The sequence below is a fragment of the Colobus angolensis genome, unplaced genomic scaffold, assembly GCF_000951035.1.
Source record: "Colobus angolensis palliatus isolate OR3802 unplaced genomic scaffold, Cang.pa_1.0 Scaffold74, whole genome shotgun sequence".
Classification (NCBI taxonomy): Eukaryota; Metazoa; Chordata; class Mammalia; order Primates; family Cercopithecidae; genus Colobus; species Colobus angolensis.
Genome location: NW_012121154.1, coordinates 5399140 through 5422675, shown reverse-complemented (window position 1 = coordinate 5422675; position 23536 = coordinate 5399140). Strand labels below are relative to the sequence as shown.

Below are 23536 nucleotides of genomic sequence, written 5' to 3'. Positions count from 1 at the left end.
TTTTTTTTTTTTTTTAGTAGAGATAGGGTTTCACTGTGTTAGCCAGGATGGTCTTGTCTCCTGACCTCATGATCCGTCTGCCTCAACCTCCCAAAGTGCTGGGATTACAGATGTGAGCCACCGTGCCTGGCCAAGAAAACTGATTTTTAAACAAATGCACTAGTGATTACTGACACAAACTCCTCAAAGTAATTTACTCTGGAAACTTTCACTAAATATGATGTTATTGCTATTATACAAACATTTGGGAGGTATCTCCTTCAAATTTATTTCAGTGGTTAAATTGCCTTGATTTAAATGTCAGTGACATATATATTTTTAAAAACATTCTGGAGGATAAATACATTTTTTAGAAGTGGCAGAATCTATTTGAGGTCAAGTCTTATCAATAAGGTTAAAAACAACACATATAGTAGACAGAGATGAATAAATCAAGCTGAAGAAGGGAAACGAAGAATATATAGTTGATAATCCAGATTAAAGGCTATTCTTCAAAAGCAGTTGTCAAATTGGTTTTGGTAGTGACAATAATTAGATGATCTGTAAGGTTGGGTCTACTTAGAAACTTCTGTGTTTCCGGGATGCTTATTGCTTTTTCTTTTTAAAGTATAGTTATTTCTTTCTTCTAGTAAAATTTCCCCTGTTACAATGAACAACGGTTTCATTGTTCATGATTTACTAGAAAGGCAACAAATTTGAAACTGGTTATAAACATGTAATCTGTTTCTAACCATATCATTTTTTAAGCAGTTCTAAAAACTAACTTAGTAAACAGTAAACATTTTCTCTTCTTTTCAGAAATAAAATCTCAGAGCAAGGTGTATAGCACTTGCATTTCAATACATATTTATGTTCCATACTTACAGCATGCATTTTCCTATATATCAAAGGACATTTCACTATCATTGAACTCATTTCATCCTTTGCCACACACAGCATTCCACAATCCCACAGCCCCGAAGCTTGGAGAACATGTCTCTCACATTTAAAAGCTAATTAAACTAACAGCTTAACAGCTTGTCTATGTAAAATAGGGATAGGAACATTGCCAAGCCGAAATAACAGTTGCCTAACAAATGAAATGTCCAAGCTCATAAAGTCACAAACTTTGACCTTTGGGCTTTTTAAAACAGAATGTTTAAACACATACACAGAGCGAGAGAGCAAAAGAGAGACCAGCTTACCCAAAAAGAGATTTTAAAGTTTAAAGCCAGGCATCTCTAAATGATACAACTAGTGGAGTTCATTTCGAGATAATTTGGGAAGATGAGGTACATTTAGAAAAACATTAGAAAAATGCAAACTATTGATTTAACTGATTTGGACACTTCTCATTTGAATAGCTCTCCCTTGGAGTCCCGGCTCTACACATTTAATTGTTTTTTGAGTGACAAATGTCATCATAGTTTGCTGCTAATAAAACATTGATTATCTCACTGTTTAGTTAAAGAAATGCAGAATATTACAGAGTTAATTTTCCCAGTTCCTCTCTCCTAGAACAGGTTGGTATACAACATTTTTGATTTGAGAAAAATAAACAACAACAACAACAAAAAAAAAACCATGAAACACTAAGCTATTAATCACATCCTTCTTATGAAAGAACTTCCTTTTTACCTCACATGGTCCTGATCCAATCTTCTCAGCCCCAGCACATATTTCAGACTCATTCAGAGTCACCTTCCCTCGGTGATGCTGGCTGCATTTCTCATTTCCCATTATATAGAGATGTGCCACTCGTAATAGACCATCATAGTTGATCACTAGATTGATGCAAAAAAAACATATGATAAGGTGAGAAAAGTAAGAAACAAAAATAAAATAAATATAGCCTCATCTTTTGAAAACTAGCTTACATCCAGTGTAGCCCCAGCCATAAACACTGCAACTGGTCTTTTCAGGAATTGTGCATCCATAATTAGGTAAATCAATTGTACTAACAAAATCATCCAGGACAGCAGGCCTAAAAACACAAAATAAAATGGTAAATACTCTCAACTGGATTCAACACAAAATTAACATATTAAATGTAGTGTTCATGTTTAATATGGCATTTACAGAGAAGTCCTGTTTCTTAAAAAAAAAAAAAAAAGTGGGAATGTCCAAATGTATTGATGAAATTTGGAATAGGTAGTAAAGAAATGAGTCATGTATTTGCCAATATTTAAGAATAAATGGTCAATGCTATTTTTTAAAAGAATTATTTTACATTAGAAAGTTATCAAATAACTGCTAAGTTTCCATTTTAAAACAGACTGATCAGACTGTTGGCCCAATGTTAGTTATTCATTTCTTACAGTTTTGCAAATACTTCTCTCTCTATACACACAGAGAGACCCATAGGCACACATATATACATATATATAGCATGTGACATATGTTTATAATGCATCTGCATGAGAGAGAAACAACTGCCACACAGCTGAAGAAAATGCTCCAACAATTCTAGTCCAGGTGAAAAATACAAAATCTTCTAAAGTAACTAACCTGGCAAGCTTCATTAAAACCAGATCTGATCCTTCAGGGCCGTATACCAGCTGGGAAACATTGAGAACCTGTTTGCGTTTCTCATCTCCTCTTCCGTGGACATCATGAATTCCAAGCCAAGCTTCATAATCTTTCAAGTCTCTGTTTTGAAGGAAAAAGCTTTAAATGTAAAACACAGTAATTCCAAAGTCTGTAGTATTATTCCTATCTATTGTTATTTTAGACTATTAAGGCACATAACCTAAATTTAAAATTTGATTCATAGTATAATAAAGAGCAGCACATTTGTTATGGGTGATTCTGAATACTACAAACATACGTAAGCAGAAAGAGGCTTTTAAGTTGCTGAGATTCTAAATGATTATTTTAGAAACTTGCTCATGCTTGCTAGAGTAAGTCACTTGTGAAAAATGCTCAGGTAAAGCACTTTACATGAATTACAATTTTTTTCTGCAAATTTTGTTTTGTTTATATCAGCTGTGTATATATTTGGTTTGGTAACAGGTGTTGAAGTTTTCTACAAACAAAATCAAAGCGACCTTGCTGAGAAGCAGGAAGGAAGTTTACGAATGCTGCCTCTTTATCTTTTCCTTAGGCCAATTTTCATTGAAAATTATGCCCAGGATGATCCTGAGGCTGACTCTCCAGGAGAAAGAAGCAGTGAGGATTGGAAAAAGCCTGTTGATAATTTAGAAAAAAAAAAGAATTATATCTAGAAATATAGGGTACAAGTAGAAAGCTGGGATATAAAATATTTACATAATTCTAGCAAAAATTTTCCCCAACTGAGAGTAATGCTAATTGTGAAAAGAGGTGAACTGAAGTAGTGTCTTGTAAATATCAGTGAAGTCAAAGTAAGTTTTGTAAGGCAAATTCTAAAAATAAAATAATTTGTTCACCCCACTGGTGAATCTCTGTAAAATGAATGCATATTATAACCTTAAGAGCAAAGTGGAAGACATATAAATTTTAAAGACTCAAAATAATACTAGTTTTAAAAATACTTTACCGAGAAGGGAAACACTGTCGTGCAGTAAGAACCCAACTTTCCTTTATCAATGATCCTCCGCAGATATGTTTATTTCTGTGAAAAAGAGGAAAGAGAAACAAGTAACATCTGTGCAGAAAGAGTGACTGCCAATTAATGCAAAGCCTGTGGCTCCATTTGTTAAAAATAAATGCACTGCAGAAGAAAATATATAAATTAACCCAATTGGGATAAAATGAGAAGTTCTTTTATCTGAAGGGTGATATTTGGTGATTGTAGCATTAGAACTTTTTTTTCATAATATGACTACAAATTTATGAAATCAATTTTACTTTTGTGTAGTCTAAAGAACTCAGTTATTACACATCAATAGCCATCCCGAACATACACATTCGTGTGTATGTGCATCTATCCTTGTGAGGAAAGTATGTGCTACAAACATAGAATAATTGTAATTTTTTAAAACTGTGAACCTATTTTAAATTCAGTATTTCCTTATTAAAAATGCAAAGTTGAGTTCCTATTTGAACCCTGAAAACCATCCAGTGGTAGCAATTTTATTTGTGCACTATTTCCTTCTTCTACTACCATTATGTAGTTTTGATATATTAACTTAAAATGTAACTGAATCTGCATAAATTACTTTCTCCAGTATAAGATCAGGAATATAATATTTCATCTCTAAAGTAAAACAATTTTGCGAGGCAAATCGTTTAGGAAATTGTAAAATATTTGTAGAGTATGATGAGTACTAGTACATTTATTTGATGATATCCAAAATCTGTAAATCCATTCTTTTTTGGCAGAGACATGGAAAAAGTACAACTTTTCACAATTTACATTTCCAAAGAGTACAGATGTTCAGTGCTTCAGAGGGTAATACTAGAAGATTCCCAGACTGAGACCACAGTTATTTATGGCCTTTACCACACAGGAGGATAAGAATATATATTGACTTTTAATTTCTATCCTTCTCAGTTTGAGTTTTGGAAGAATAACTAAGCAGCTGTTGTTGCTAAGAAATTGGATTTAAAAAGGAAAAAAACTAAAAATTTACAGTATTCTAATCTGATGGAAAAATAGCTTCACCTGCTTCTCCAAAAATGGAGATGACCAAAGGAGTATCTTTGTGAATTCTCTTACTAGAAAAAATAATTTAGAAGTATTAATATATGTCTTCTTTTATCCTCTGGGGTTATAAGAAAAGCAAAGAATCACCAGTTAACTCAAATGTGGATTATTGAAAGATTTCTCCTTCTTTCCTTTCTTCCTTTTTTTTTTTTTTTGTTTTTGACAGAGTCTCACTCAGTAGCTGGGATTACAGGCGTGTGCCATCGCCACCATGCCTGGCTAATTTTTGTATTTTTAGTATAGATGGGGTTTTACCATGTTGTCCAGGCTTGTCTTGAACTCCTGACCTCAAGTGATACACCTGCCTCAGCCTCCCAAACTGCTGGGATTACAGGTGTGAGCCACCACACTTGGCCTCTTGAAATATTTTCTATAATTAAGAAAATTAAACACTCCAACAGAATTCTAAAGTCTTTAGTAAATCCTCATACTGCACACTCAGCTTTAATATTCTGGTTAGTTTCACAATTCTGTTTTAGTACTATACACCTAGGACAGCTATACAACAATTATTGGCATAAATATTTGTAAAATCTGATGAGCCATTCCTTGAGAAAAGGGTATACTAAAAAAGAACTTCAGGCCATCTCCTACAACATTATGGACATCTAAAGTCTCATATATCAAATGATATAAACTCTTGCTTTCTAATAATTGGTTTATTCATAAAAGGACTTACATTTCAAGTTGTCTCTATTCTAATGTCACTGTGATTTAATAATAGTAACACACATACTTTCTTTTTCTCTACTCTAGGAGGCTAGGGGTGAGGGAACAGGAGGGTATTCTAAAAGAGAGGATATTTAGGTTGAAATTTGAAGAAGGAGAAAGAATTTTCAGGCATAAAACATGGAGGAAGAAAGCCACAATGTGCTGTGGGAACAACAGAATAAAGGCTTGGAGGAAGAAACGTGAAGTATCTAGAAAACAAGAGACAATGTGTTTAAATTCAGATGTACCTTGGGGTGTGTTGCATGGCGAGGTTCTGATAGAGATAGCCAAAACATAAATATTTTAGCATTCTGATTAACATATGGAATAATATATGTAGTATATGAAAGTTGTAAGATCAGATTTTAAGTTAACTTATATTTTCAATCGTTAATTCTTATGACATAATTATTAAGCTTAATTTCCTCTAACAATATGATTTTCAAAGTGATTTTATGTAGAACATATCATTGATTCTTAAGAGCACTGAGAAATAGATATGTCAAGAATTTTGTATCCCCACTGATTATTGTAATACCACAACTATTTAACTATTGGCCTTTTTGTAATGATAAAATGCTCTAGAATTTAAAATTGCCATTTTTCTTTTGATTGACAAGGAAAAAGTCAGAAATTAAAAACAAAAATAAACGTTTTGACATGATGATGCATAAACATATTAGAAAATAAACCCATAATATTCTAGATTGGAAATTTAATAACAAGTATAATAACTATTGTGGTAATAATAGGGCTTCAATAGGTCCTCCGTATTTTGCTTAATCAGAACTAAAGTGTCCCTTGGAATCAGGGACAATGCCAACACATATGGGACCTTTGTGAAGATTTAAAAAGGCACTACCGGCCGGGCGTGGTGGCTCAAGCCTGTAATCCCAGCACTTTGGGAGGCCGAGACGGGCGGATCACGAGGTCAGGAGATCGAGACCATCCTGGCTAACACGGTGAAACCCCGTCTCTACTAAAAATACAAAAAACTAGCCGGGCGAGGTGGCAGGCGCCTGTAGTCCCAGCTACTCGGGTGGCTGAGGCAGGAGAATGGCGTGAACCCGGGAGGCGGAGCTTGCAGTGAGCTGAGATCTGGCCACCGCACTCCAGCCTGGGCGACAGAGCAAGACTAAAAAAAAAAAAAAAAAAAAAAAAAAAAAAAAAAAAAAAACTAAAAAGGCACTACCTCTGGAGGCACAGATTGCAGTCCGGAGCTTACAGTTTGGTAAGCAGAATGTGATCAGGCTCCTCTTTTACTGCCTCACCCAGGTGCCCTGTAGAGGCTACAATCTTCACGACCACATGTGTCCATATTTTGGGGAATATGACTCTTGCACATATTCTGGATATGCATGATTTGCATCTATTAATAATTACCTGTATCTCAGACTAACCATCCATCCTACATTTGTTCGTGTTGGAATCCCATTTACAACTCGCAACTGTTTCGTTTTGGCGCAAGATATTACAGGATCTAAAAGAGGACCAAACACAACATTTTAAAATAGGAATTTGAAATAATCAGTGCCTCTTAGTTTTCTTAAATGCAATCATAATTAGACAAATGTAACTATTCTTATTGTGTCCAAAGAACAGTTTGGAGAAAGAGTAGTTTTATATGACCACAGCATTATATTAAGCCCTTAACACTTGCCATCCTCATCTAAGAAGCTGAGTAACTCAGAAAAACAAATGAACTCAAAGCAGACAGGATTGCCGTGATAGTGACAGTGGCTTTGCTCGCAATCCACTAACACCGAGCTCCTCAGATCTAATCCCTCACCACCTTCAACATAAAATAGACCGAAGTTATTTACAATGATTATTTCTAAAGGTCAGTAGAAATCAATAGCTTCAGTGAAAAAAACAAAACCAAGCTTTACTTGGATATTACTTCTGAATTTGTACAGTTAGATTGTAGATTTATTCAATATATCTTACCAACATTTGATTTATTGAAATCATATCCAAATGATATAATTATTATATTCAAATCCTTATGTCCAAAGACATAATACAAAATTCATTGGAGTAAATGTTTTCCTGACCCTCCTCTGTGCTCCTCGCCTTATCCTCTCTACTTCTGCCCATGGTCTAGAATAGATTTCCATTTGCTTCCTGAGCCTGGGGCACAGCAGGTGGTATTTTAAATCAAAAACACTTGAGTAACTTCCTTCAACTCAAGAGATATGTGAAAATTAAATACAAGTGGCCGCCAACAGATTCTTAAACTGAGGATTAACTGAATATCTCGGACTGTGTCATCTCATGCCCACTGGACTGTAGGGCCTGCAGAGATGTTTTCAAATAGAGTAGAAGAGAGGCACTGAATAACTTTCCAACTTTCGGGTTTCATTCTTCCTGACTTCAGCATCCTAATTTTATTAAAGCATGGTATATATAAAGGTGGTCCATTATATACATTGTGCCCCAAATTAGAAATAAATATAAACACTCTTTTCAAAATCACATATACCACCTTATAGATTTTTTGCAAGAGAATTGAATATTCAGTATGCAGTTGCCTTTGAAACTCCTTTACACCTATGCATAGAAAAATATATTTTAAAAAGTAAAAATAAATAGATTAACTTTTTATAATGAAAGCTAATATAGATAATTTTCTTTGAAAGAAATAATGACATTTCTGACACTCAGAGAGGGACTCAGAATATACTTCACTTTGTGAAAGATTACTTACGGTCTAAATTGACTATTGTAGGTGTGGTATCACCTTCACCTGTAAAAATAAATGTATAGATAAATACATAATTCATACATGCATATATCTGTTATATAAAACCAAATATATATTAAAATCCAAGTATCAATGAATTCAATAATTTACTAAAATTCTTTTTTGTTTTTTTTTTTGTTTGTTTGTTTGTTTTGAGACAGAGTCTCATTCTCTCACCCAGGCTGGAGTCCAGTGGCGCTATCTCAGCTCACTGCAACCTTCCCCTCTCGGGTTCAAGCGATTCTCCTGACTCAGTCTCCCAAGTAGCTGGGACCACAGGTACACACCACCACACCCAGCTACTTTTTGTATTTTGAGTAGAGATGGGATTTCACCATATTGGCCAGGCTGGTCTCAAACCCCTGACCTCAAATGATCCACCTGCCTCAGCCTCCCAAAGTGCTAGGATTATAGGCATGAGCCACCGCATCTGGCCAATTTACTAAAATTCTTGACATTTTATTCAGAGATGAAATCTAAACTCTTTTGAGTAATTATGCATCACTTTTACTGGATAATATTGTAAATATATGCCCTCTGGTACTAGGTGATATGAGCAGAGCCCTATTTTGTGACTGTGGAGGCTCTCAGGTGTGTGTTTTAATGATCACTGGCCATTTGAATTACATTGCCGTCATCAAGGAGCTGCCTCGATCCACCAGGATGTCCAACATCCTACACAATGAACATTCCATTGAATAGCACTCATGTTCATTATTGTCTACTTGGACTCTTCATATTGATAGGCCATTTTGCTTCTGTAATTTGAATCATTTAATTTTTTTCTGAAAACTTTTAGTTTTATATGGTTAAGGATAATTACAACTACACAAACTTCATAAATCTCTGCAAGGATTCTAGAAGATAGAAATCAATGTCACTAGTGGAAAAAGAGGAGTAACACGATATAATTATGCTTTGTTAATTGAATATTTCAAGGGTTGTTTTTTCCAGATGCTAGTAAAAAAATATGGAAAAAGCAGAACACTGAAAACTACAACTTAATTCTAATTAAAACCTGTAGCTTACTACTTTTTCATCTCTACTGGGGCTTAATTGCCACAAATAAGAGAAAGGCTTAGATTTTGAAATACTTATGCTGTAATGAATGAGACACAAGACATTTCCTGGAGCTTAATGTCTGACTATTCAGAATTGATGGCATAGAGTTTAGTTAGGCAATGTTTAGACCCAGATGGTTGTTAATCCCTGGAAATGCCCTGAGCTCAAATCAGCCAGCAACAAACCAATAATGCATATGGATTCCTTTGTAATAGACACCAATGTGGTTGTTATTTATGATGATAGTTGTGAGAATTAATATATACTTATTTATGCTCGGTTTCCAGATCTAGATATTTTAAATGAATAGGTTAATGGTAAACATACAAAATTCATCATTTCTCTTTCCCTGTAGCTTATCATAGAGGAGGGTTTGTCAGTCAGCTGAGGACAGTGTTTTAGTTCATGAGTATGAGTTAAGATTGAGGCCGACTATGATAACAAAAACATCAAGGATATTGGTTTTCCACATAAGTCAAATACTTGAAAATGTTAAATAAGTAGATATTTATTTCTTATTTTGTGATGAGAAAGACTGTTCTATCTTGTATATTAAGTCTCTTATTTGTAAACATTAAGCTAATAGGTCAACAAAGTGCTTAGTTATTGTATCTTACAATATATTTAGTTTTAAAAATTTGTAGATATGGCCTTGCGCAGTGGCTCATGCCTGTGATCCCAACACTTTGGGAGGCCGAGGCAGATGGATCACAAGGTCAGGAGTTCAAGACCAGTTTGGCCAACATAGTGAAACCCTGAATCTACTAAAAATACAGAAAATCAGCCAGGTGTGGTGGCAGGCACCTGTAATCCCAGCTCCTTGGGAGGCTGAGGCAGGAGAATCGCTTAAATCTAGGAGGTGGAGGTTGCAGTGAGCCGAGATCGTGCCACTGCATTCCAGCCTGGGTGACAGTGTAAGACTCTGTCTCAAAAAAAAAAAAATTGTAGATACTATAAATTTGGGGTTTTAATAATTAATAGTAATGTATATGTTTTCCTTTCTCTAATCCAATATTTCTCACACTTTAGCATAAACTGAAATATCTTTTAAAATTAAATTTCTGGGGATTCTGGGTTGGTAGCTGGACTCTTAATTTTTAGCAAGCATCCTAGGTTCTTCTGTTGCATACCTGGAGTAAAACTTGAAAAACTACTTTCTAGGCCTTTTCCATTTCACTACCAAATACTATTCTCACTTTTCTTCCTTTACTTTCACCACTATCTATACTACACTATCTATACCACACTACTTTCAGACTCATGTCTAAAAAATATATGTGATACAATACTTATTTTTTATTGGTTCAACTTAAATTTGAAGAGAGGAAACACGTCAACGATAAAAGTTTTACCTATGGAAGAGTAGGGTGTGTGTGTGTGTGTGTGTGTGTGTGTGTGTGTGTGTTTGTATGGCCTCAGAACCAAACATGGACTTTTTCTAAAAACATAAAGAAAACTTTCTCCCGCTCTTCTTAAAGTTTTAACTCAATTTCAAAAGTTTACAAACATCATGTATTTCTCCATGAAGAAATCTATGTTCACATTCTCATTTTATATATTGTCAATATATACATATTACATGATTACATTGCTTTGTAATTGTTTACATAAATGTCTCCTTTCTATATTATGAACTATTTGAAATTAAGAAGCAATGTTTGTATTGTTATAAATGTAGTCTGTTAAATATGGCTTTGTATACAACAGCAGCTCAATTAACAATAATGAATGAATAAATAAAAACAGAGATGGAAGGTAAGGCTTTGACTGTTTACTATGCAACAGACACTGTTAACAATAGCCCCATATAATAGGTATTTTTATTATAAAATATTGTAAATACAAATATGAGTCCTAAGTGGGTTTAGTAACTTGCCCAAGATACTTAAAAGTGATGGGTCTGGCATTCTTAGGAAATGTGGACTGAAGTTGTCAACCACTACACTCTTGGTAGTTAATTAAGATTTTTCTAAAATAGTATACCAGCTATGTCTGTGTATACTCATCATATAGGCATCTCTTCATTTTTATGTTTGCATATTTGATAAACTTAAAAATATGTAAAATAGTATTTTGTAAGCATGTTAGAAAAAAGAATAAAAACCTTTACATATTTTGTAAGAGAATTTTACAGTGTGAAAATGATTTATACAGTCTCTGCAGTTATATAAATAATAAGAACTCAGGTCTTCTAAAGATAAATATTATTACCCTTTCACCAGGGAGAAAATGTAAATAAATCCTGGCTATAAATATTAGTTAGAAAAATGACAGTGTAAAAATCTTTATTGAAATTAATGTGTGGTATACATTGAAATAAAATGATTCATCTGCAATAGCATTTAATCAAATACTAGCAACCCCCTCAAATCTTTCAACAGCACATTACTTTTAGTTTAAAAATATTAGTTGAAAAAATTTTTTGAAAACTTGTAAATTATTAGAGTCCTGGCTCCCTTGGTTTGTGATTATAAACCAAATCACAGTGCCTTGAGATTCTACAGGACATTTCACTGTTAACCACGCATGTGTGCTAGATGGAGCTGCTGTGATCTTTAAAAAGTCTGGAAATCTGTAGAGGAAGCAAAATAACCTGTTTTAGAAGGCAGATAATTGCCTTTTTCCTTCTTCCTACACCATTGTCTATTTTATGAGCCTCCATTAGTCTTAAACATAGAGACTGAACAAAAACATAGTGCTATAAAACTAGTACTTAGCAAAATAATAATCTTTTAATAATTTTTAAATATTTTTGTATGGCATTCTCTGAAAAGGTAGGTGTGTTTCTTTTAGTATTAACATTGGGGCTGTGTCAACCTTAATCGGGGAAAAGTGAAGAACATTAGGAAAACAAATTAATTTGAAAGGCTATGATCATGGCTGATAATATGAAAATAAACTTATTAGAAATGCCATTTATTTGCAAGCATATAATATATTTAGTTATTTACTCTTATAGAGAATTTCCCAACCTATTAAAAATAGATGGAGCAGCTCCAAGTCTTAATTATAGGTAGACTTGATTAACATCATATTTTAAAAATCTGCCTTTAACGCTAGAATTTCATAAAACACGACTGTTATTTCCATTTAAGGTGAAATTTACCACTTTAATTTGACAGAAATTCTAGAAAAACATAGACTTGTGTTTGTATTTCATTTTTTAAAAGCAACATATTATTTCTTCAATCTAATCTCTCTTTTTAGAGTAGACAATTTTGCTGCTGTTCTCAAGGTACTTGCTACTACTGGCTGGTCTCACAAGAAAAACATTCTTAAAATTCTTATCGAACTATAAAAGTATTTCCTTTCTAAAGAGAAGATGGTTTAACATTGTGGTAAATGATGTTTGTTGTAAACATAGAGTTACAGATACATAGTATAGTAAAATGGTCTCTTTCTACTGGCACAGCTTTATAAAAAGGCTTTTTCACTCAATAACATATTTAAGACATACTTCCATCTCAATACATATTACTCTATATCACTGGTTACCAGTGGAAATGATTTTGCCCTCCAGGGAACATTGGCAATGTCTAGAGATAGTTTTGATTGTCACGACTTGGGGGAGGTGTCATGCTACTGGCATCTAGTGGATAGAGTCCAGGAATACTACTAAACATGCCACAATGCACAGAACAGCATCTAGCCCAAAACGTCGGTGTGCAGAGGCTCAAAAATCCTGACTATGTCAACATTATTACTGCTTTTGATACATTTTATCAAACTGACTTCCAAGCAGGATTTTGAATTCACACTCTAAGTAGCACAGAATTGAGACAGCCTGATTACCCAGGTCCTCACTAATACTGGATATTTACAATCATTTTATTTGCTAACCTGACAGGTAGAAGTGACTTCTCATGTCTTAAATTTTTTTTTCCTATTAATACATTTTAATGTCTTTTCATTTATTTATTAGTTATATTCTTGAAGACTTATTTTCTACTTTTTTTCTCCTGAGTTCTCACATCTTTTTCTTATTGATATCTAGGGACTTTTTAACATGAATTATACCAGACATGTATTTTATATGAACTATGTCAAACAGGTATTACATGTTTTTTATATAACTTTTACTTTATGCACTAATATCCTTTTAAAAAAGCCATCTGGGAATCAGGTAACTAGGTGGAAAACTCCAGGCTCTTCTTTAGTCTTAAGTTAAAGAACTGAGAAGGAAATAGAAGTACCACTAGTTCAGATCTGCTCATGGCTCTTTTAGTGGGCTGGGAACTTTGCTGAGAGCTCTGCTATATTCAGAAGTCGAACAGGTAGTATTGGTGTTGGGGAGTGGAGAGATATTTCTAGCCCAGTCACATTATAACTGTGGCAATTAACGCTTTTGGAATCCAAATGGAAATCTTCTGAGGGAAGAGAATCTCCTTTAAAATGTTAAATCTCTTCTTATCGATAAGAGAGATGGAGAGAGAGAAAGAGACCATGTGGTGTGTCTGCGTGTGTGTTGTGTGCATTTGTGAGTGTTGCTCTCTGGAGAGTTTCCTCATTTGGGAATAAATGCCAGACCGCCTATATTATTTACAACTTTTAGATGAAATGTAGTATATTTAAAATATTTCACAAGACACCAATCCCTAACTGTACTTACAACGAGAAATAGGGCAATAATCCCAAGGAATGAGTGGATTTCCCGTGTAACACCAAGGTCCATGAGCATCATCATCCGGATTTCGGCAGTAATTCTCATTCAACTTACTTGCATCTGGTTCCCAGAAGATATGACTGCGGAAACAACAGGCTTTGCACATCACAAGATGCTCATTCCATCCAAGAGACACAAAATATTACAAAAAGATATAATCTCAGCACATTACTTTCACTGTAGATACAGCATAACCTTCTACTTGGGATGAATTTTAGCTATTTTGTTTGAGGTCTGTTTTGTTGCTGCTGTTGTTCCTACGCTTTAGAAGCAGACTCTCTAACTTGGAAATCTGGAAGAGGGCTCCATAATTGGCATATTAGATTTTGTGATTTTGCCTCTATTTGAGAATCCCAGTGGCATGGTAACAATACTTCTGTGCATAGAAATAAGAGAAACATTGCCTAAAGCAAGCAGATGGCAAAGATTAAAACTATAAAGTACATACAAATACAAGCTATTACACAAGTATTTTTTTACATTTTAGATACAAATGAAGCATCACTAGCAATACCACTATGACAGAGTACAAGAAGATATACTGAAATTAATAATGTGTTAATTAAATAATTAAAATTCTAAATTATATGGGTCATATGGTTATAAAATATTATTTTCTGACAGATAACTGAGCAATACTTTATTTCTAATTTACATCTTAACAATTTATTACAAAAGAAAAGCAAAGATTGTAAATTTACTCTAAATTATTTTATACGGCCATTTTCATTCATGTAACATCAATATTTACATTTACCTCAATAACATGAATGGAGCCAATTCTACATGGTCACTCTGACTGCTCATAAAAGTCATTAAAACTATGCATCTTACTGAATTTGTTTCCAGTTATTAATTGCTACCATGCTTGAATATAATTAATGTGTCATTTTAAATAAAACTTTAAAAAGCTTGAACATGGAAACTTGGACTATACTTCCAGAATGAAGTTCATTTTTCTGGACCAAGAATAATAGTAAACACATATAGTACTTACTACATGCCAGATTGTGTTGTAGGTTCTTCATAGATATAACCTTAGACCAATCTTATGAGACAGTCTTTAAGGTTATACCATATTACCTTTATGGAAATTGAAATCCAGAGAGGACAACTAATTGGTGTAATGTCACATGGCTTGCAAACACTAGAGCTGGGGTTTGAACCCACAGCTGTTTCAAGAGTCAGTGCTCAAAACCGCCATGCTCTATCTCCTATTTACAAAGTTTGTCCTTAAACCAAAATGGTACCATGTGACTTAATCCTTGATCAATTTCCTACAAATTGTTTCCAAAAGTCAAACCTAAACTTGATGAATTAAGTATTAATAGGGACCCATTGATAGTTTCTAAGTAAATATATCCCATATGTTCAGTGGCATGCTGGTAAAAGTTTACCAACTGGTACTTTGAGGTATGTGTATGTTGAGGATGAAGATGAGGAGTCCTCGTTTGTAGCTGTTGCTGATTTCTGTCATGTAAATACTTCTACCATGAAAATTTCAAGCTTCTAATGTAAAATCACTGAAAGCAACATTTTTGAAAGAAGACGAGAACAATTATATCTCACAACTCCATAAAAGCAATCCGCCCCACCCACCACTGCATGTTTCTAAAACTGCTTTAAAAAATAGCAGTGCTGAAATTAGCATTTATTTTAATCATGCCAATTCTTATTTAAAATTATTTAATAAATCCTTTTAATCTTCAGGATAAAATTTACATTTCTTAACTGAGCTTACAAGACTCTCTATATGGTGTTGTAAAGAGGTAAAAATAAACATGTAAAAAATTCACTTTGTGAATTCCTTCTCTGTGGACATTGACCAAGTTACATTCTTTCAGTCTAACCACAATTATTTCCTGTATTCAAATAACCTAACGCTTTGGCCTTTGCACATGCAATTTCTTGTGTCTAATGTCCTCTTCCTCCTCTACTTCCCTTGCCCAATTCCTACTCATCATGTACATCCCAGTCAATTTCCCTTCCTTTAAGAAGCCTGCCTGACCACTTATGTCTAAGTAGGTACTTCTTTGCATTCCCATAGCATAAAATATGCTATCTTTCATAGTGTTCATATGGCATTTCCTGTTTGCTTGCAGCCCACACTAGAGTGAGAGATCTATAAGGACAGAACTCTGCTGCTCTTTGAAGTCCTAGAACTACAGTGTCGATATAGTAGCCATTGGCCACATATGGCTAGCGAGAAATTGGTCCAGTCCAAATTGACAGGTGCTGTAAGTGTAAACAGACACCAGATTTTGAATATGCAGCATGAGAATATAATGTAAAAGATATTTTTAATTATTTTGTATTAAATACATATTGAAATGAAAAACTGTAGATATATTGAATTAAATAAAATATATTAAAATTAATTTTGCCTGTTTATTTTTACCTCTTTAAAAGTGGCTACTAGGAATTTAACAGAACATATGTCGCTTACATTTGTGAGTTGCATTATCTTTATGTTGGACAGCATTATTTTAGAACTATCCTTTTTGTGTGAAGTAAATTAATTGAAACAATATAATCCCCTATTGAGTACATTTTGGAGGAGAATAAGGAACTTAAAAGACTGAAGCTAAGTCATTCCATCTCTCTGCGCCTTTAAATTCCTATCCATACATAGGAATCTTTCCTATAGGATTATGGTGGTCAAATGGCATAACTTAGGTAAAGCAGCCATGTTATAGGCACTCGATCAAATGACTGTAACTTGTTTTTTCTTTTATTCTAGTGCATATACTCTGGGATGTTTACGAAAAATCTGCTTTAGGTCACAATTATGTGTCATACTGCTTTCACAATTTTGTAAACACTAGCACTATTGCTAGGGCTGAGTAGATGCTACCTTCTCTGTCTATGAGTATATCTATGATAACAATCTGTAATTCTCTAAAATTTGTATTTTTTTCAATTACATATACATTCCTGTAATTATTGGAAAATTTTATGTATCAAAGTTCATAAGGAAACCTGTCATTACACATTTTTAATAGTTAAGGGTTAGTATTTTAGGTATTTTAGATATTTAAATTATATATGAGTGATTATTCATTGATTTGTCATAAATTACTATCAATTACTAAGTCTGAAAACAATAATCCCATAAAATGCACTATTTCAAACACCAGATTTGCCACTTAATTATACACTGTCTTATTAAATTATGTAATTATTTTGTCAATGTGACCGTATCCTCCTTAGAGGTTGGAACTAAAATATTATCCACTTTTTGTTGATGTTCTCCATGATAGCAATTACAGTACAGAACACACAGTAAATGCTCAATAAATATCTACTAACTTGAATTGTATATTTAAAAGTTTGCTACATAAACAATGTTATGATGAGTTGTAAAGCAAAACCAATCTAATATTTTTATTAGTTTACCATGATATATAAAAGAATAGAAAGAAATAGCAATGTACATATCTAAGTATACAATTTGTTGGTATCACTACATTCTATATATTTGAAAGGAAGAAATTTACACACCGGTGTAAGTCTTCCATGTTCTTGTCCCACATAGAACATGTTAGTCCAGATCTTGTTTGGGATAAGTTGCCCATATAATTTTTGCCATTCCCACGATAACAATCTAGACATAAAATATACAGAAATAAGTCTAACGACTATTAAGGCAGATAAAATAAAAACATTTTTTACAAGTATATGGAATGATGAAATCAACATAAAAATTAAAGTACTTGAAATCTGTACAAATCAAAAGTACTCAAATATCTCAGATTAAAATATCTTTATTTTAAGCCCAATATCTTCATCAAAATAAGGGTTTACGCAAATTCAAATATAACAAATAATAATTTAAAAACAAAATAATTTAAATGAGTGGCCCTTTGGAACAGCAAAGAAATAAGAATTTTTAGAATAACACATGTATTTCCCAATATTTTCTTCTGAAAAATTTCATTCCATAGAAAAGTAATATAACAAACATTCATCTACTAGTCACATTCCTTATGTTTTGATTTTTGTCTTTTGTGACATTGACATTCTGAGTCACCCAAGTCAGCTGTTTTACAAATGCTCTTTAACTTCAGTTTGTTTGATTTATTTTCTCATGAATAAAACCAAATTAAACATATTTAACAGGAATACTGCATCAGTGATGCTTTGTCCTTTTTAGAGCATAACATCTTGTGGCACATGATGTCACTTTGTTCCATCACAGGTGATGTGTTTGATCACTTGGTTAAGTGGTGCAAAAGAAAAACTCCTCTTTGTATTTAACAAAAAATCGGTTGGGGTCTTTGAGTCTGAATAAATATCCTATTGCCAAACAAATTTTCACAAAATAGCTTAGGCATACGTCAATGAATTTTGCGTGAAACACTTATTGTCATGCTGATGGTAAAATGGTTATTTTGCTATTTCAAACATTTCTTTGTATTTGTTAGTTAGCATTCTTCCGTAAATAAAAATTTTTCCTTTTCCCTTACCCCATGCATTTATGTATTAGTAGTAGAAGTGCTAGCACTAGCTGTAGAAGTAGTAAATGAAATGTGGACCAGGGGATTTTCTTTTTATTTCATATGATATATAATCTATTCCTGTTATTCATTTTGATGCTCAAATTGTTCCCAATTTGGCCAAAGGAACCTACTTTAAACTGACTCCTGTGTCTCTTACTATGCTCCATGAGGTTTTCTGTTTCTCTTTTTTTTAATTGAGCACTTTGTGTTCTCCTGCCTCATCCTCCTGAGTAGCTAGGATTACAGGCATACGTCACCACACCTGGCTGATTTTTTGTATTTTTAGTAGAGATGGGGTTTCACCATGTTTGGCCAGACTGGTCTCAAACTCCTGACCTCAAGTGATCCGCCCAACTCGGACTCCCAAAGTGCTGGGATTACAAGCATGAGCCATCATGCCCAGCCATATTGTTCATACTTTTAATCAAAAGAAATGCAGTCAGAAATCAAGTTCTTCAAAAAATATAAGTTGGTCAGGTGCTGTGGCTTACACTTGTAATCCCTGCACTTTGGGAGGATGAGGTAGGTGGATCACTTCAGGTCAGGAGTTCTGGCCAACGTGGTGAAACCCCATTTCTACCAAAAATATAAAAAATTAGCTGGGTGTGGTGCTCACGCCTGTAGTCCCAGCTACTCAGGAGGCTGAGGCAGGAGAATTGCTTAAACTCCAGAGGCAGAGGTTGCAATGAGCCAAGGTCATGCCACTGCAATCCAGCCTGGGTGACAGAGTGAGACGCCGTCTCAAAAAAAAAAATAAAATTTAAAAGATTTTATCTCTCTCTCTATATCTATATATTGCATTCCAAATTTAAAAATAATTATTCTATTTTTAAAAATACTCTATATTTTTAAATAATACCAAAAATTTTTAAAGTAACTTTTATATTTAAGATTCTTAATTTTTATATGAATGAAAACTGTACATTTGACTATGAAAAGTCATCTACAAATTTACATCAACATTAAGATTTTATGTCGGGAAAAATAACTAATGAGTACTAGCCTTAGTACCCGGGTGATGAACTTATCTGTACAACAAACCCCCATGACACAAGTTTACCTGTGTAACAAACCTACACATATATTTCAAAAAAGTAAAGAATGGAAAATACACAAGAGCCATAAACAAGAAATTAATGATCTACTTGCAATGGTGAGTAGAAAGTAGAAATGGAATAGCATGGAAGCAAGAGAAAAGGACACTTCTCTGAATTTACCCTTTCATATAGTATTGACTATTATCCAATGTCAAGGTTTTAAATATTCAAAATATAATATCCAGAAAGATGGAAATAAAGACAGAAATATGCCTATGTATATATCATGTGTATACCATTAATACAGAGAAGGAAAAAAAATCCAGATGATTTTTGGATACAATTTGCTGACTGTATATCTGACTGTATATACTCTCACTAGAATATATTTTAAGACTGAAATAACTGTAAATACATTCTATGATGTCGATGTAAATATTTAAATAAATTATATTGTTTACTGCCTTAAGTGTATAATATATAGTATATATAATCAGTAGTGTTTGTTTTACAACATTTTAAAGGAATTCTGTTATTTCAGTTTTCATTTTTCTTTAATAGTGTTTCTTAATATTCAGTTGGAAGAATATTTATATATATGTTAATTCAGATGTTGCAAGATTTGAAAAATGTTTCCACTCATCTAACTATATGTAGCACTTATATTTTCTGCTTTTAGAAAAATTCCTACATCTAAGTACCCACTTAGAACATAGATAGATCTATCTGCTTAGATCTAGGTATTTTTCAATAGATATAAATATAAACATTTTTCTATAGGTATATAAAACAACACATACTATTAGCTCAGCAGTGTCAAACAACAACATAACTGACAGTTAAAATTCCACAGTTGAAAGTTGATGTAGCTAACAGTGTTTTTCGTGAGAAGAAGGTCTATGGCTTCTTCATTTTTAAATTGTCCCATAGTCTAGCAGTTTGTTGCATATATCAGGTGCAATGGTGCAATATTTTGTTAAAGAATAGTAATATAATGTGGTGTTAAAGAATGAATGAAAGGAAAAAAGGATGAAAGAATGAAAAGGCCAATGTAAAGAGTCAGATTTAATCCCAATGTGCCAATTTGAGAATTTAGGAAAGTTACTTAAATTCTGTAAAACTCATATTTTCACCTATGAATGAATTATCTGATAAGCAATAACATATTTACTCTCCAGAATCCAAAATTTTCATATTCTATTACCTGATCCTTTTTAAGTGATGTATATGTATATAAAAATATCTTAATATACACCAAAAGTTTATCAAATAATTGTTTTCCTTTATCACTCACAAATTATTAACAAATGTTCAGGTAAATGAGACAGGAACACAGAAGACTCAGCTGGTACCAAACTTCCCTTAATCATTGACTTCAACTTTATTTCCAACTGACCCTTAAAAGAACAGTGAAACGGACTGAAAAGAGACTCATTCCCTCTTCCCTCTACAACTCTCTTTTCAGAGTTGCTCATGGACAATGGCATTGTGGAAAAAGTTAAAGAATGGAAGAAGTATGCATAGGGCAGTAAGTCTATGAGATGGAGCTTTAAATTTGGCTTGGGATTTCAAGGATGATTTAGGGCTAACTGTGATCATGACCATCACAATTAAGTCTATGTGAAATAGAATATGATCATTTAAAAAGAATAACTCTCAATTTACTATACATCAATAATTCCCAGGACTCAACATTATTTTTAATATTTAACGAATTATTTCTTTGAAAAATCTACCTTTTTAAAAAATTATTTTAGGTTCAGGGGTACATAGGTAGGTTTGTTACATGTAAATTGTGTGTCACCGGGGTTGGGTGCATAGATTATTTTGCAGGCATATGCATGCATGTGTCTTTATGGCAGAACAATGTATATTGCTTTGGGTATAGACCCAGTAATGGGATTGCTGCGTTGAATGGTAGTTGTGTTTTAAATTTTTTGAGAAATCTCCATGTGGCTGAATTAATTTACATTCCCACCAGCAGGATATAAGCATTTCCTTTTCTCAGCAACCTCACCATCATCTATTATTTTTTGACTTAAAAATCTATTTCAATCTGACTTTACTACCGCTCCCTGAGACAGTTATCTTCAATGGCATCTATGTTTCCAAATGCAATGGTCATTTCCCTCAAACCCCACGGTTATCCAGCAGCTACACTGCTAACAACCAGGGTCAAGTCACTCCCATCTGTAGTCTGAATTATTGAAACAACCACTTCATTGGTTCTCCTGTTTTAACCCTTGTCAAGAATTCTAGCTATTTTCCAGAATGCAGCCAGAGTGATCCAGTTAAAACTTAAGTCAGATTGTGTAACTTCTCCTTTCAGAGCCCTAAGAGTCCTTTCTCTTTCAGAGCAAAAGTACAAACGTTTACAATTCCTGAAAGGCTGATACAATTTTAGCCCAATTACCTCTCTAATCTCATCTCCTACTACTCTTCATCTGACTTATTTTGTACTAGCTATAGCGATGTGCTTATTTACTTAACTTTCCCAGAACTCCCTCATCTCACACCATTTGCATTTGCAGTTTTCTCTATCTATAATACTCTTACACATATAAGTACATGGCACATGCTGCTCCCTCACTGCCCTTGGCTCCTTCTTATATGTTAACATAATAAGTATGATCTTCCCTGAACATTAAAATATAAAAGAGCAGCAGCCCTCTTTTCTAACTCTGAGACATTTTTCTCTCTACTACTTATGACAAACTACTGTAATATTCCCATTCTCATTTTTATTTTGCTTATTTTCTATCAGTTGGATATTAGCTCCAGGGGGTCAGATAACTTAGTTTTGTTTACTGGTATATTTCCAAGGCTTAGAACTGTGGCTGTCAGTAGCATACACTCAGCTAAATAAATAAATGTTGAGTGAATAAACATATAAGAAAAACCCAACTTCAAACTTGGTGATTTTGTTTGCTAGCCAGCAAAACCAGTGCAGCAAGAAGTAGATCTTATGCTGTAAAATGTGTCCTCCCTTTAGGCATTTCCCCTGAATTTAATAATGCCCACCCTGCAGAATGTCAGCTATTACCTTGTCCATTTGACATATCACAGTTTGGAATTTGGGAGCAGTAACCAACTCGGATGTTTGGATCAGTGGTAAAACACCAGGGTGATTCAGACCCATCTGGATTTCGGCAGTAATTTTCTCGTAGGTCCCTATTGAGAATAAGCACGTTAATGTAAATTACCACAGTTCTTACGTTGGTGAAGTCAGAGCTATTACATTGCTAGAATTCTAGAATGTATGCATGTTTATAAATAGAGTTCTAAGTTTTTGCACTTAAAATAGCTATAACAATTTAATATTCAGTATATATAACTGACACTGCCCAAATTACTAAAATAAATGCTGTCATATGTTAATATTTTTTCCTTCCACAGGTCTAGAGTTTCACCCAAACATTACCGCTTCATAAAAGAGAGAAACGGTACCACTGCATTCTTCTCACTCAGTCTCAGATTTAGACTCTGAATTGGTACCATTTCAAAACATTGGCCTGTTATTTATTACATGTTCATGACCCATATATTGTGTAGGAACAACATGTGGAAGAAATGTTATTATCAATAGTCATTAACTACTCTCATTTAAAATGGAAGTTCAATCTATTCAAATATGTCCCATGAAAATTATGATAGCTATTTTTTCCTTGAGTTCTGCATTTCTTTGATTTATTTAATTTGTTGCATCAATTTACTTTAATTACAAAGCAATTATTTATGGATTTAGAGAGGCTACCTAAAATCTTTGTACATATTTCTGTAAAATTAAGGCCCAGTTATACTACAGAAAAATGAACTATAGAACAAATTGTCAATGTAGTACATGTATATTCTTCATTTTACCAGTATTTTAATTAGAAATTTAGAATTCTTAATAAGAAAAAAAAATCTATGCTAATAATCCCTGTATGTAAAAGAATTTTAATGGTTTTCTATCAATATAAATAAGGTTCACATTAAATAAAATGTGGATTTCATGATAAATAAAATGTATTAAATATGCTGTAATTTTAAACAAGTATGTGCTTTTATTTCATAGATTCCTTGTTAATAATTAATATTCAATCTTTTGGAAACCACAGTATTTGTATCACTTAGCTCCAATTAGAAGTACTATTATACAATTATATTAATATCCAAATGGACCATTCGAAACTGATAATTTTTATTTATTTATTTTTATTTATTTTTTTTTTT

At 33.3% G+C, this 23536-nt stretch overlaps 1 protein-coding gene across 1 annotated transcript in view; it reads right to left on the bottom strand.

The window, feature by feature from the left end:
* HGF (hepatocyte growth factor (hepapoietin A; scatter factor)) overlaps positions 1 to 23536 on the bottom strand; it is a 69276-nt gene that overhangs the window by 2192 nt on the left and 43548 nt on the right. Inside the window, exons 10-18 of the mRNA XM_011927694.1 lie at positions 22365 to 22492; positions 17287 to 17389; positions 13732 to 13865; positions 8025 to 8063; positions 6701 to 6797; positions 3497 to 3571; positions 2488 to 2628; positions 1857 to 1963; positions 1618 to 1763 (exon numbers count right to left, since the gene is read on the bottom strand). Of these exons, the coding sequence (XP_011783084.1) occupies positions 1618 to 1763; positions 1857 to 1963; positions 2488 to 2628; positions 3497 to 3571; positions 6701 to 6797; positions 8025 to 8063; positions 13732 to 13865; positions 17287 to 17389; positions 22365 to 22492 (970 nt within the window). The remainder of the gene's footprint in view (positions 1 to 1617; positions 1764 to 1856; positions 1964 to 2487; positions 2629 to 3496; positions 3572 to 6700; positions 6798 to 8024; positions 8064 to 13731; positions 13866 to 17286; positions 17390 to 22364; positions 22493 to 23536) is intronic.